The following is a 15,508-nucleotide window of genomic DNA, read 5'->3' as shown; positions in this document are numbered from 1 at the left end:
ACCTAGAATTCTCCCTCCTTTGTTCAATACATCTTTCCATGTATCCTGTCATAATCTAAAGAACATGCTTTCATGTTAATTAAGCATGGCAAAGGACTAGGTTCAAATGATCATCACACTGCCACTAATCCCAGCTCTTTCCCTCTCTTATGTTAATGTCGTCCCCTCCTACACCTCATGGTTTAGTGATGTATCTACAAAGTTAAGACAGGTTAAAAGTCATCAAGGTATATTCCTATTCTAGGATTTATAGAAATGACTTATAGGTAAACAACAACAATTGAATGTATGTGACTGTGGGACTACTAATATGGTGTTTGAAGCCTTCCAGAGCCCCCCGATTAACAAAAAACTTGGATGATCTTCTGGCAAAACTGCCCCCAAACCCATAAAACTACCTTCCATCAAATACCTTAAAAATGTGATATAGCAACTTTGGAGGTTTTTCACTTTGCTGAATGGGTTACTATCCAAAAGTCCAAGAGTGCCACTTGCTATTCCATATTTCAGTCCACATGTAACAGCAGCAACTGTTGTCATGTCATGAATGACAAAAGGAAAGGTCCTCACTTTGTTTTAGATACCGCTCTAGTCTATGGTGTTTGCAACTTACGCATCTGTTGAAAGAGATACGAAAGGTATAATCTTTTCCAGTAAATTTCATCAGTTAACTGACTCACCCAGCTGTAACCTTTAGTCATTTTGAACTGCATTTTCCAAGAAGACAAATTGACTCATTAAGGCCTGTGGGAATCTTGTACTGTTGAAACTTAAATTAAATGTGCTTGTATGTAAGTTCTTGGATAGTTTCTTTCCTCTGCTGGGTAAAAAAGAAAAGAGGATAAGCATGTTTATGTATAATAAGACAGAGACTATTACTTGATTTTCCTTACATGACTTAATCTTAAGGTGTTATAATGGACTTAGAATCTACCTTTGCTGACTAAGCTCTAGTGGTTTTAGTAAATGCTGTGCTTGCTTCATTAATATTGGCAGCTATCATTTGCTTATGAGAAACAAATGAATAGACTGACAGAGTTATTAATGACATTTAATAAACTTTCATAAATGTAACATTCATTATATGTAATAAAAGGAGTAATTCTATAATTGTTCTTTTTAGGATCCAAACGAATAAGTGATAGTGAAGTCTCAGACTATGATTGTGATGATGGAATAGGAGTAGTGTCAGGTAACAGGACATTTTAATTCTTGAAAATGTTATTCATAAGTCGGCATGGTAATTTCTCTGTTATCCACAGTTGTGTTTGAATGAAACGTTTTACTGCTTACTTTAGAAATGCCATAATATAATCTTACTGCCTATGGAATTAAAAAAAAAGAACTTTCAATATTGGTACATAGGGTATCTGAAACGTTTTCTGGTTTTTGTATACGAATTTTTATTAAGAAGTGAAGTGAAAAGAACAAAGAAATACAAAGAAATCGTTTTTTGTAATTTATAACACTAAAACTACATCTTAAAAAACTAAGACAAACACACTAAGCTAACACACTAAGCCACATAAAAATACACCTAAAAAACAAACAGCTACTGAAACCAATGTACAAAACTCATTGTTGGTTTTTCCTCTTATTAAACAATACTATACAATCATACTTCTACTTTTAAAAACATGCCTCTAATTCATAAATCTGACTGTTGAAATTTCCTCGTATTGTTGCTGTGAAAATGTAATAGATTTTTATATGGGCAAACTGTTACATTAGGAAACCTCCTGTCATTAACTCTTTTCCCATCTTTAACCTGTATTGGTCATTTTCTAGTATTGACATGTCATTGTAAGTAAACAATTTTTCTTTCAACAAAAAAAAGTTTTAAAAAAAGAATAAAAATATTCAAACTGTCCTATTTTGAAATGTTGTTTTAGAAATTCACTGTTTTTGATGTGAGGTATTTCGCAGTATCCATAAAGCGAGGGCATCACTTGAGTTAGAAGTATCAGAAATTATCAGTTGTAGGGGGCATATCCAAATTAAACTAGTAAAACACTATTTATGGTCTAGAGAAAAAAGAGAAAATTTTAAAAATGAAGTGAATATTCCATTTCTTTTTTGTTTGAATGTTACTTAAATTGCCAAGTGGCATAAGCTACATGCATACCTAACAAACAACATGTTTTTGACAAAATATCTGATTTCTAATTTTTGAAATATTTGGCAAAATATTGAACAGATCTGTTGCTAAATCTACTAATAGGATAGCTCCTTTAAATAGAAATGTGATCAACTTCACTTATCACTCTCGCCCACCCACATTCTCTCTCACACACTGATTACAGTAATATATCGGAAATAATTGATGTTGTTTTCCAAGATATGGCTATAAATGATAATATATTAATACATGCACATTGACAGCAACTTTACATTTGAGAATATGTGTTATCACGAACATTCTCATTTCATTCAATAAGTAAAATTCATTTTTTCAGTAAATCTTTCATCCTGTTTTACAGCATGTACATATAGTTAAACATCCAATTTCCATACCTAATTGTGCCAATTTAAGATCACACAAAGTTACTTGGGATGATGAAAACAAAAGATTTGGAAACAGCAAGGATCGATTTCAGCTGGGTGACAGTGGAGTAAAGTAACCAACTAATTATTATTATTATTATTATTATTATTATTATTATTATTATTATTATTATATTTCTTACCCACCTCTTCCCATGGCTTGAAAGAGGTTACATCATAGCTAAAACACATAATCATGATATAAAATACACATATCAAAACATATTTCTACAAAGTACACATGATAAAATGCACAGAATAAAGATTAAACATTGTTAATTTAAAATTTATGATTAAAACTGTCAAAGACAGAACGCCACCAAATAGAGTACAACACAGTTTATTGAAGTTACAGAACTAAAAAATGCCCGTAGGAAGCAAAGGACTAGGCAAACACTTGTCTTCAGTGTGAAAAGTAACAGAAACAGCTCCGTTTGAATTAAAACGGTTCGAAAGGATAAACCGGATTAAACAGGAGTTTAATCCGGATTAATCAAAAGTGCTTACTTCAGCCTGGCAATTTAAACAAACAAAAGTTGGTAAACAGAGGTCAAAATGAACACAATAAACTGGCAGCAGATTCCTCTCTGCTACTCAAAAGCTACAGATGAGTAACTCAGGCTGTTTACTCCTCCGTGCAACGAGCGAAATCCGGGTCCAAGCACATCAATCAGGGTAACGACGGTCAGCAGGGTCTCAATCCGGTCCGAGGTCGAAAGCCAAGTGCAGATGTCTAAAGTTCCACAAGTTCCACCGATAGCCACAGAAGGGATAGTCCGAGGTCGTAGTCAGTCAGTCAGTCCAGCGTCAATCCAGAGTAGGTATTTAATGTCCGTCAAAAAGACGACGGAGGTCCAAGCTATCAAGATAAAACACAAGTTGCACAGAAAAACCCCACACAATTCCTCCCGCCGTCTATGCCCAGTGTCCTTGGTAACTTACGTATCCAGCAACGAATCACACCCGTCTTCAGGAAGTTCCCCAACAAGAGCCCAAGCGTTCATCCAGATTACCTTGCCCAACGCAATTAGCCATTGATCCTAAACCCCATTTTATCCCAGTTCATAACTCCTCATCGCTGTCAGCTGCTATCCTAATTCCAGGTGCCTCATCATCATCATCCTCATCAGAACTAAAACACCTTTGACTATGCCCCACAGCATCCCCAGCTGTGGATCCCGCTCCATCCCTCCAGCCCGTCCATGGGTCTGGTCCTGCAACCCGCCAATCGCCTCCCATGCTATCATTGCCGGTGACACCCAAATCCTCGCTCACACGAGTCCACTCCATGTCATCCTCCTCTGAGCTAACCATCTCTTCCTCCATTCCCTCGGTGAAACCCTCAAATGAGTCTTCATCTGTTGGTTCTGCAAATAAGTCCCGAAGCCGTTTCCTTTCACGCTCCTCAAAAGAGTCTGACTCTCGAGGAGTCTTACGACCCCGTCTCCTAGTACCGGAGCCAGAAGGCTCAACCATAACAAAAACTGTCTGGGAATTTTAAAAATGTCAGATGTGTTTTAAATTCCAACAGCTTGTTTAGCTGTCAGAGCTTTTCCATTAGGTCATTCCACAATCTTGAGGCGGCTGATGAACAGGTTCTCTGGGTGACAGCCAACAGTCAGGTTCTGGCTGCCTGGAGTAGCCACACCCTGTAGGTAACCTGGACCCAAACCATGTTGGGCTTTAAAGGTTGAAACCAACACTTTGTACCTTTCCCAGAAACTAATTAGCAGCCAGTGGAGTGACTTTAGTACGAGTGCAATATGCTCACTCCTGGATGTTCATGTAACCAACCTGGCTGCTGTATTTTGAACCAACTGGAATTTCCGAACTTGGTACAAAGGTAGCCCAATGTAAAGCACATTGCAAAAGTCTAGCCTCGAGTTTACCAGTGCATGCACTACTGTCTTTAGGTCCTCCAAATCTATGAAGGAGCACATTGTCTTACAAGTTTTGTGTTGCATTGACCACAAATAAGAAATTCCTTTAGCAATTCAAAAAGTAAATATTACTTGTGATTATTATTAGCCTGCCTGCATTATGTCATCTTGTATCCAGATTTCCACTAGCTCTACAAACTTAAGAAAACGGGAGGAAACTAGTTCCCTTTGTAATTATTTAATCTGTCTGAACTTTTCTTTAGATTACCGACAAAATGGAAGAGACCTCCAAAGCTCAACACTATCAGTGCCAGAACAAGTGATGTCATCCAATCACTGCACTCGGTCAGGGTCCCCTCACCGTGGAGATAGTATAGGAAGGACTAGGTCATGGTCTCCCAGTGTCCCTCCAGTACAAAGGTAAATTATGACATCGGTTTAGTTGTGAAATATGTGTGTTTTGTGTGTTGTGTGTGTTTGGAAAGTAAAATGTAATTAAGTACAGTAGTTACTAAAATGCTTTAGTTAACTCAAAAAAGGTTATATTTATTAAATAAAAAAGAATAAAGCATTATTTCAGAATGTTTCTTGCTTATACTACATAATACATGCTTATAATATTTCAGAGTGATTTTTCTTCATTTTTATTTGAGATTCAAAAATCAAAGGTTTGTGGGCAATATATCTATTTATCTATCTTGGAACATGGGTATCTACAATTCAGATATATTTATCTAAAGATGTCTCCTGCTTGTAATTACATTTAGGATCTGGCTAATTTTAATACGGGGGCCCATGGTGGCACAGTGTGTTAAAGCGCTGAGCTGCTGAACTTGCGGACCAAAAGGTCCCAGGTTCAAATCCCAGGAGCGGAATGAGCGCCCGCTGTTAGCCCCAGCTCCTGCCAACCTAGCAGTTTGAAAACATGCAAATGTGAGTAGATCAATAGGTACCACTCTGGCGGGAAGGTAACGGTGGGCCATGCAGTCATGCCGGCCACATGACCTTGGAGGTGTCTATGGACAACGCCGGCTTTTCAGTTTAGAAATGGAGATGAGCACCAGCCCCCAGAGTCGGTCACGACTGGACTTAACATCAGGGGAACCTAATCTTATTTCTTTGTTAAATTTTATATCCTGCTTTTCAACCAAAGTTGTCTCTTACAGAGGTTTAAAATCCACACTAAGGTGCTATAAAAATCAAGGATTTGTTAGTCATGGAGGGAGGGGAGGATTGGGGTCTTTTCCAGTCTTTTGAAAGTTGTGATAGAGCTATAATCCGAGATATAGTCCTCTTCCTACCTTCCAAGCAACAAATTCATCCTGACTAACTCTAAAACCTATGTGATACCTTTCTAAAATATTTTGTGACATAGCAGCTAAGACAATGTGTGAAGAAGTTTCTGCACTTGCCTCTATGGCTATAAATTCAACATGCAATGGAACCTTACTTTACTTTAGTTATGGGATGTTTAGTTGGGGTTATTTATTACTTATCTGTGTTAGTCCTCATATAGCATTTTATGTATATCTACATGGCTGCTACATAGGATAGCACAAGTAATGTCTGGGTGCCCCAATACAGCATTCGCAACAACAAGGAATGATTAAAATCAACATATAAACATTTAGTGTGGATAGATGTTAGCCACCTTGAATCCCCATGGGGAGAACGGCAGGATGTAAATACAGATGATGATGATTTATTTATTTATTTCATGTCAAAAGCATTGCATAACAAATACATTTTAAAATGATGGGGGAAAAAAGGAAATCACAAGCAACTAAATAGTTTTGGACCAAAAGCGGGCAACAGCAACCGCATTGTCCGTAGCTTTAAACAACTCCTCCTCCGTACATGAGGCAGGACATTGTGGGCAAGCATACATATGCGGAGTTGTTTGTTCTGCTCCACAGTCACACAAGGTGGAGGATTCCTCCAGGTAGTGCCATCTTGCCAGGTTGTTTTTTGATCTGCCCACTCCGCTTCTCAGTCTGTTTAGGGACTTCCAAGTTGCCCATTCTCGGTTTGCCCCTGGAGGAAGACCCTCATGGGGGGCCATCCAGTTAGAATTGCCAGGTTTAGCTGCCCAGAGGGACACCCTTGCTGTTGCTGGGGGAACATCAAGAGGAGTGGTGGTTCTCATGAAGCCCTTCCTTGATTTGAGTCTGGTGGGAGGAGGCTGGTAGTCATGCAGTGGGTGGCTTTCACAATGTTTGACCTTATTTCTCTCGCAGTTAGCAGCAACTTCCCGTCGCACGTCAGGAAGGGCAATGCCAGCTAACTTGTAGAGTTTATCAACAGGTGTAGGTTTAAGGCATCCTGTGATTATTCTGCATGTTTTGTTCAGTGCTATGTCCACCTGCTTTGCATGGGCAGACTTGTGCCAAACAGGACAGGCGTACTCTGCAGTTGAGAAAGACAAGGCCAGGGCTGATGTTCTTATTACTTGTGGGTCTGCACCCCATGCACTGCCAGTCAGTTTCCGCAGGATGTTGTTGCGTGCAGCTACTTTGTGCTTGGTGTTCATGCAGTGTTTCCTATATGTTAGTGTTCGGTCTAAGGTGACACCAAGGTATTTAGGATGGAAACAGTGTTCGAGCTCTTAGCCTTCCCAAGTAACTTTCAGTTTCCTGTTGGCTTCATGGTTACGTAGGTGGAAAGTACACACTTGTGTCTTGGAAGGGTTAGGCTTCAGGTGGTTCTCTTTGTAGTAGCTGGAGAGATCTTTCAAGGTATTAGTGAGTTGCTTTTCAACTGTTTCAAAATCTTTCGCTTGTGTTGTAATGCCAAGGTCATCAGCATATATAAAGCTCTTTGTGAGTGGTGGTTGTGGCTGATTGTTCGTGAAGATATTAAATAAGGTCGGTGCAAGAACGCTGCCTTGGGGTAAACCATTCTTTTGCCTCCTCCATCTGCTTTTCTGATGATGATGATGATGATGACTACGACGACGACGACAGAATCTCAGCTAAATGGAACACTTTTGAACAAAAAATCTGGCCTCCAATGGTTGAAGGGCACAGATCTAGGACTGATCAGTGCTTGGATTGGAAACCACTTAGGAGCCTACTGTCTACAACCATTAGTTATGTGGGAGAGAAAAAGAGGGATATAAATGTACAAAATAAATACTTTTATAAAACAAATTGGATCTTTGGAGTATTCTTTAAAAACGTTACTTTCCCCTCCCATTCCAGTCATTGTCCAGATGTATCTTATAGTGCTTAAAGGATATAACAACAAGGACTTTTGCATCCTAAATGTTGTATTCGGTGGGGAAGTCAGTTCACAATGGGAAAGAGAGTATTCTTTCTGAAAGCTTTCCTACTACTCGTAATACCATAAAGAAAGGGCAGACGACCTTTTTCTGTTAAATAATGACAGTTCTCTCAAGTATTTTGTTAAACTGAGGCTTCCTGCCAGCTCTAGTTAGGTCATGGTCAGATCCAAAAGAGCGAGGAGATTTTTCTCTTCTTTCTACCATCTTTTCCCAACTTTCTTAGTTGCCAAGTAAAGGACCCGTGCTCCTGTCAGAGGTCTCTTTGCATACAATGATCTCTTTAAATTAAGTTGAACATTACAGGCAATTACACCAAAGCTATAGAGTCCATCCTGCTATAAAGTCTATAGTGCAGGCATAGACAAACATCAGCCCACCAGGTGTTTTGGACTTCAACTCCCAGAAATACCAGTCAGCTTACAGGATATTAGGAATTGTGGGATTTGAAGTCCAAAAAACCTGGAGGGCTGAAGTTTGCTCATGCCTGCTATTGTGTTTCAGTTCTCTTTCGTCCTTCCATTATCCCCCTTTAAATGCCTTACATCAAATTCCTTAACTACTCTCAGTCATAAATAAAATCAGAAAAGCTTGCTGACATCTTCTTTTAGAGCAGGGAATGGGAAATTATAGTTCATGGGCTACAAGCAGCTTTAATCTCCTTTTTGGGTGCATCTTTATATGCCCCAGAACCCCATTGCATGCTCCTGGGCTGTCTTTCTAAATGGGTTAAATCATCTTGTGTTGCCCAAAGTGCAGCAGAATGCCATCAAAATCATAAACACAGAAATTTTCAAAGTAACCAAACTATCGCCAATGAAAATTATGTTTACTTCTAGTCATTTCAGGGTCACTTTTTTAGCTGATTTTTAGCCTCAAATGCAAAGGTGCAGACTACCTCTGGGGATGTTGGGTCCATAGCTAGAATGGTGTCTTGCTAATTTCTTTGTGGAAGTATTCAGTATTTTTTTTATTGCAGCATAATTGCTGGCTTCAGGTCAAGATTGTGGAAAGAGAGTGATATGGAGACACAGATTACTTCATGTTGCACGTGAATGCAGATTTACGTTTGATTGAACATTTAAGTTTAAAGGCATTCAGAACTGGGGTTGTGTAGCACAATTAATGTATAACCCTACATGCAGAGATTTAGGCTATGTAATTCCAAAGCAGGATATCAGCCAAACTTGGCCCACTATAGCTGCCAACGTCTCCCTCAGAGCTTTCCCATGTTTTCCTATAGTGGAAGTGAGAGTTACTAATCAATTGTGGTGGAAAAACTTAATATAGCAGCAGTTAGTTTGCTACTCATTCTCCCACAAGAAAAAAGAAAGCAGAAATTGCATATTGTGTGTCTGTCAGGAACACTGAAATTCTTTTTTACAACAAGATGGGAATCTCATCTGGCTTTTCTTTGTTTTGTTTTACTTAATAATGTGCCTGACAAATTTGTATTTCTTTTAATTTACAAAATGATCTGTAAACACCCAATAAAATCTGATATAAAGGAAAAATTAAGTTTCTATCTCCTGTATATGTGTGTGTGTGTGTAGGGAGAGAGACGGGGGAGAGAGATTATATTTCAGAAATCAGCCCAAAGTTTTAGCAGTGTATGAATTTTTTTCTGTTTGAGTAAAGTGTTTCTTAATGATTTCACTTTACATAAAAGTTAATATGAAGTATAGTGCATATACTTTTTATAACTCTACAGTCTTTGTTGTGTGACTTCAAGTTGGTTCCCTGGACAAGACTTGTTCAGAGGGGATTTGACTTTACCTTGGCCTGAGTTACCCAGTGGGGTTCCATGGTCTATTTGCTCTGAACTCTGGTCAGCAACGTGTCATCCAGCAGTCAAACCGCTATACCATCTTTATGTCTCTCTTTTTCATTTAACAGTCCCTGGAGAAAGCTATACCATATGTTTGTTTGTTTGTTTTGCCAAAATAAACAAACAAACATTGGGCTAATTTGTGCCAGAAAATAATTATATATACTTCTTGAGACTTAATTTCACCTTTTTTCTACAGATTTTGGGAGTAACCTGAGTACTGCCTATGTGTGTGTGTGTAATCCTGTTTGTCTTCTAAAGTGATTGGCAAACAGCTGCTTACCTTTATCACCAGGAGGAATGATACAATGTAAAGCTAAATGTGTAGTTTCTTTTAAAAATGTAAAAACATAAGTAGAACATGAATTTTGTAATTTTCAGATAAACTATTTATTTATTTATTTATTTATTTATTTCCATACCGCTTTTTTCACCCCTGGGGGACTCAAAGCAGTTCACAACACAATAATGGCAAAATTCAATGCCTCACATAATATAAAATACATCACATATACATAATAACATAAAAACATAAAACATTAGGCATTGCACCAATCCTGAAGGCTGGTGCATTTTAATACTGGTATTTATAACTTTATGTAAGGGATCTGGAATCAGCCTCATAATTAGACCTTTTTTCTTATTGACTTTCATGAAACAAATCCTCCTGGCTTAGCATGGTCAATAAATGTAAGCTGCAGTATATGAGCTTGTAATAAGATATACTAGGATAAGTTTTATCAAATGTTTGTTTAAAGAAACTGGTTATTTTGCATAAAAACTCTAAATTTGAGTGTTTTATTTTGAATATTAATTGTCTAGATCTTTGGTTTTATTTCCAGCTAATATTGGTTAAATATTGGACAGTGAGTTTGTAAATTACAGTGAAATGTTTGTGAGCCATAATAGAAGAATATGCAATCAGATCTGATTTTAAGTCTATTTCTTTTTAAAAAAAATTATCTCCTTTTTATGTTTTATATGGAAGCCAGGGTTCAGAGGAATTTGTACAAAAATGTCAAACTTTTAACATTCTATGGAAGCTAAGAAGCCTACTAGCTCTGAACTTATGTCAGAATCAAAGGCATTAAAAGTTACAGCTAACATTTTAATCAGTAGCACTCATTGTAGATGCTAGCATAAGGGAATTGTTCCTTTCCCCCCTTGTGACATTGACGGTTTTATTTCTTCAGTAGGAATGTGGAACAGGGGTCTCGAGGGCCTCGATCTACTCCTGCACATTACAATACCATGAATCGAATGGATAGACATCGAATAATGGATGACCACAGCTCCCCAGACAGAGAGAGGTAGATATTCTGAAGTAACAGAGTAAACAATGGAAACAGTGATAGTACATTGCAGACAAAGCAGTTTGCTATTTAAAGCTGAACTTCTCTATCTTTAGAGAAGCAGCAGTAAATCTGACCTAGTGATATTCAAGAGAACAGTTTTTTCTATTACTATGTATTATGTAGTACAAATTAGTAATTACATATTTTATATTTATCTATTAGATATGCTTCAGGAAAGTCTGCAATAACTATTATTAGTTATAGAGTAGCATTGGTTCTACTTATTTCAGTTTGACTGTCCGCAATTGTTTTGATAATAACTCTGACTCGTGATTCCTGGGGTTTTAAGTGGTGAGAAATACTGAAGTATGTAAGTTAAGTTATACATTAGATTAATAGACAATCTCACTCATTATTGTGTTTTGGTGAAAAACCATCGCTGTCTTTAATTATTCATGTACAAATGATTTAAAAAAAATGCTACTGCAGTACCATTAATTTCCAAAGTGATGTGTGTTTTTAGCTACTCCTATGAGCCTTTCCAAGAATTCTTATTGCTGGGCAATGGACATATGGCTCACACTCATAGAAATAGAGACAGAGTCTCTTTAGATTGTGATTTATGCTACAGAATAATGGTATTTTATTAGAACAACTTAAACCATTATGTTTAAGGGGTTTTCTTATATAATGAGTTGGGATGTATCAGCTTAATGGAATTTTAATTAAGTGATAGGGAGGATAATATTTATTCCTTTATGTATATAACTAATTTGTAGTATGTGAAACTACAAATGTCAGCACAAACATATCTTTCAGTTTCCAATCATTTTGAAGAAGCCATAATTATCAGGTTCTTAAAAAAATCCATTAAAAAGTGACTCAAGTGTACAAATATACTGTAATCAATACAGGGAGTGCACAATGCAGATATTATGAAAAAAGCATTGAAATATGCAGTAGGGAAAGCAGATAATAAAGTACTACAATTTTGTAACAACCTGATACAAATTATATGAAGAACAAAAATGCAGATGGGATGAAAAAAAATACAATGAAGTCAAGAAAGAAAAATTCTTATCTCTTTAAATAAAATGAACAAAAATATACAGTAGTTAAATAATGGTGCTTATTTGCAATCATATTTCAGTTTTTCAACAGGTAGGGTATTTGCCACTTCATTCACTTGTGTTATTGAAATCAGAATTAAATCAATTCATCTGTCTTAGTTTTACACCTAAATATTTTTAACAGTAGAAATGACAAGATACCACTATATCTTCCACAATTTTATTGGCAATGTTTTTTAAAAAAATAAAAAAATATTTATTTAAATATGACCTTTAGAATTTCTTATTTTTTCTGTTTTAGAACAGAAATGAAATTTTTGTCTTAATTATTTACTATGATTTTTAATTGTATGCAAGGAATGCTGAGTTAGCTACTGGCAGTTTTAACAGATGGAGATCCCATTGGCTGACTTCAAATAAAAACCCTTTGTACTGCATATGCCTAAACTGCTTCTCTGCATGCACATGAACTCTTTACATGTCTGCTTTGGGATATAGACCTAGATTAAAAAGGAATTGTGCCTTAGAGTATCATCTATTCTCCAATGTGCCTTTCAAGAGGCATACAGAATTTGCATGAGAAGTGAAAAAGCTGTATACTAAAGCACGCATGAAACACACAGTGCTTTTTGTTTCCTTTTTATGGGCTTTCAAACAATTAAGTGACATAACATTAGCTAATTATCTCAGAAGTAAAGCTGAGTAACTCATAATCTAAAATCTAAAAATCTAAAAATTTTAGTCAAAAAAGTTAACCCCCAAAACCTGGATGAACTTCCTCACAGATCAATGTGAGTACTGTACCTTAAGTATTTTCAAAAAAAGAACCATCTCTGTCACTGAATAGAGTGGCAAAAGACAAGATCTTATTCCATCCCAGGAGAACTTAAAATAAAGACTGCCCCCCTCTATTTTCGGCCATGGCACCACTTGTGGCCTTTTTGAATGTCAGGGCGGGAAAATGGCAGCAGTTGCAGCCAGAGTGACATATTGGGGCTTTCCTCTCTCTATGGAACAACTCCTGGAGTATCCATTGGTCAAATAAAAATGCATAATTCTGACCCCTAAACTTGTCCTCAACTGATACATGAGGTCAAGCTGTAAATTAGTATATGTAGTAAGTGCTTACCTCTGTCACTGACATCATTCATTTAAAGTAGAAATACATTTCTTGATACTGAATGACGTACTGCTGCATTTATCTGCCAGATGGCACACTCAAATTGAAACTAAATTTCTGACAGTTTTGTAGCATGAATTAGGATGGGTGTGTGTGCGAAGAATTAATAATATAATTATCCAGACAATGTATAGGAAATGCATATATTATTAACAATGGTCAGAATTCAGCTATTTAATTAAGCATACTTAGATTATAGTCAATAAAATGGGAGATTAGTATGTTTGAGGTTATTTATTTATTTTTACAATTTTGACAATAGTGTCCCAATTGTGACTATGTAGTGCTTGTGACTATGGAATACTTTCTATCAGCTGCTTGGTGGGAAGAAGATCAATTCTCACAGTGATCAAACCATGGGTTAGTGATGGTTCCCTCAGCTTTCAAGGAGTTGGATCAGGAGACATTACTTACTTAAATACACCTAACTGAATGGTTGATACAGAATACTAGCCAATCATTTATGCCTGCCCTGAATAGTTGGTTTTGTTGTTTGGTTTTTTCTTGATATTAAGAACAGCTTTTATTTGTTATAAATTTAATTGTATGTCTTTTACATTGCAGGCTTAGTGTGCAAAACACTTTACAATACTTATATATTGTGCCAACTGGCCTCATTTATAGCAAGAAATAGAATACTTAGGAATTAATGCCCCTTTGTTTTACTTTCAGTTGTAAAAAAGCAAATAGATCATTTTTGAGAGGATGAAAACACAGTGTAGACTTGATATATAATGCTGTCATTTTAGAGTGAAAATAATGGGGCCTAGAGCATTGAAATATACTTTGAGAAATTTTGAAATATACTTTCTGCTTTTTCACACAAAAACTAGTCAACTACATCTGCTCCAAATGCAAACAGATGACTCTGATGGAGCAGAGGATCCAACAGCTCGAGCACCGTATTAAGACCCTTAAGGACATTCAGGCACTCGAGCTCTTCTTGGACACTGCACAACACACTGCTGTAGATCTGCAGCCTGCATCACACCAACACCACCATGAACATGATCAGGAACCTTATGGGGAGATCAACTCACAGGTAGACAACCCTCAGGCTTGGAAGGAGGTCACCCATAGAAGGAGACACAGGACCAGGCAGCCTCCGCAGAACTCCTCTGCTCAGCTGCATTTACACAACAGATTTGAAATTCTAACACCATTAACATACAATCAGGAAACACATCTTGTGGAGGACCACAGTTTCTTAGATACCACTCAGTGGGCCACCCTTGATCAATGCGCAGGGGATAGCCCGGACGGGGACAGTGCATCACCACATTCACACTTATGTAATCATGCAAATGCTCCATCCCCAATCGTAGACCAGGAGCAACAGGAACATCCTTGGGAGAGTAATGGGCTCTCGGATGTATCTCAATGGATTGTCATTGATGAATGCACTGGGGATGTTGAGGAGGAGGACAACACTTTACACCTGCATGATTCACTTCAACAGGAACACTCTTCAGGGGACATACACACTGTCTTGCACAAAAGGGACCCGGTCAATCCTCAAAGGAAACAGGTCTTGGTAGTAGGTGACTCCCTCCTTAGAGGAACGGAAGCCATCATTTCCAGACCGGATGGGATGGCTCGAGAAACATGCTGCCTCCCGGGGGCAAAAATACACCATATCACTCAGAGGCTCAGCAGGCTCCTAAAGCCCCATCACCCTCCCCACCTTATGTTGATTCATGTAGGTACCAATGACACCGCTAGGCATACTTTTCAAAAGATCACAAATGATTTTCGAGCTCTGGGAACAAAGCTAAAACTGTATAATGTACATGTGATCTTTTCATCCCTCCTCCCCGTTGTAGGACACGGCTCTACAAGGGCCGGAAAAATAGTACAGGTCAATAACTGGCTCAGAAAATGGTGCCAAGAGGAGCATTTTGGCTTCCTTGACCATGGTCTACTCTTCCAGGAGGATGGCCTATTGGCAAGTGATGGGGTGCATCTCACACAAGCAGGAAAACATCTTTTTGCACACAGACTCACAAACCTCATCAGGCGCACTTTAAACTAGATCCACTGGGGGAGGGGAACAACAGCCTGGCGAACACTGTATTACCCACAACCACAGGGAACCGCCAAAAGGCTAAACGGAGGGTTGCACAAACACAGCAAGGACCAAGTACGGAGAGCACAATAATCCCAAATAAACAGCTCAAGGGGAGGTCACAGGGGCTTACATGTCTTTACACCAACGCTCAGAGCATGGGAAATAAGCAAGACGAACTCCAACTCTTAGCACAGCACCACACATACGATGTCATAGGCATCACTGAAACCTGGTGGGATGACTCCCATCACTGGAATGTAGCCATTGAGGGCTATAACCTCTTTCACAGAAATAGAACAAAAAGGAGAGGAGGGGGAGTAGCTTTATATGTCAAAAACAGTTACGTTGCAGAAGAAATGCAAG

At 37.9% G+C, this 15,508-nt stretch overlaps 1 protein-coding gene across 19 annotated transcripts in view; it reads left to right on the top strand.

The window, feature by feature from the left end:
* Positions 1–15,508, top strand: part of rims2 (regulating synaptic membrane exocytosis 2) — a 434,045-nt gene that overhangs the window by 266,094 nt on the left and 152,443 nt on the right. For 11 of the 19 annotated variants that reach the window (XM_062980098.1, XM_062980103.1, XM_062980099.1 and 8 more), the window contains 3 exons: positions 1,124–1,192; positions 4,688–4,844; positions 10,726–10,842. In XM_062980098.1, the coding sequence (XP_062836168.1) occupies positions 1,124–1,192; positions 4,688–4,844; positions 10,726–10,842 (343 nt within the window). The remainder of the gene's footprint in view (positions 1–1,123; positions 1,193–4,687; positions 4,845–10,725; positions 10,843–15,508) is intronic. The other 8 variants (XM_062980109.1, XM_062980104.1, XM_062980108.1 and 5 more) reach the window with 2 other exon arrangements.

Source organism: Anolis carolinensis, chromosome 4 (assembly GCF_035594765.1).
Source record: "Anolis carolinensis isolate JA03-04 chromosome 4, rAnoCar3.1.pri, whole genome shotgun sequence".
Taxonomy (NCBI): domain Eukaryota; kingdom Metazoa; phylum Chordata; class Lepidosauria; order Squamata; family Dactyloidae; genus Anolis; species Anolis carolinensis.
The sequence above is the reverse complement of the archived record's forward strand: the minus strand, read 5'-3'. Positions and strand labels throughout refer to the sequence as shown.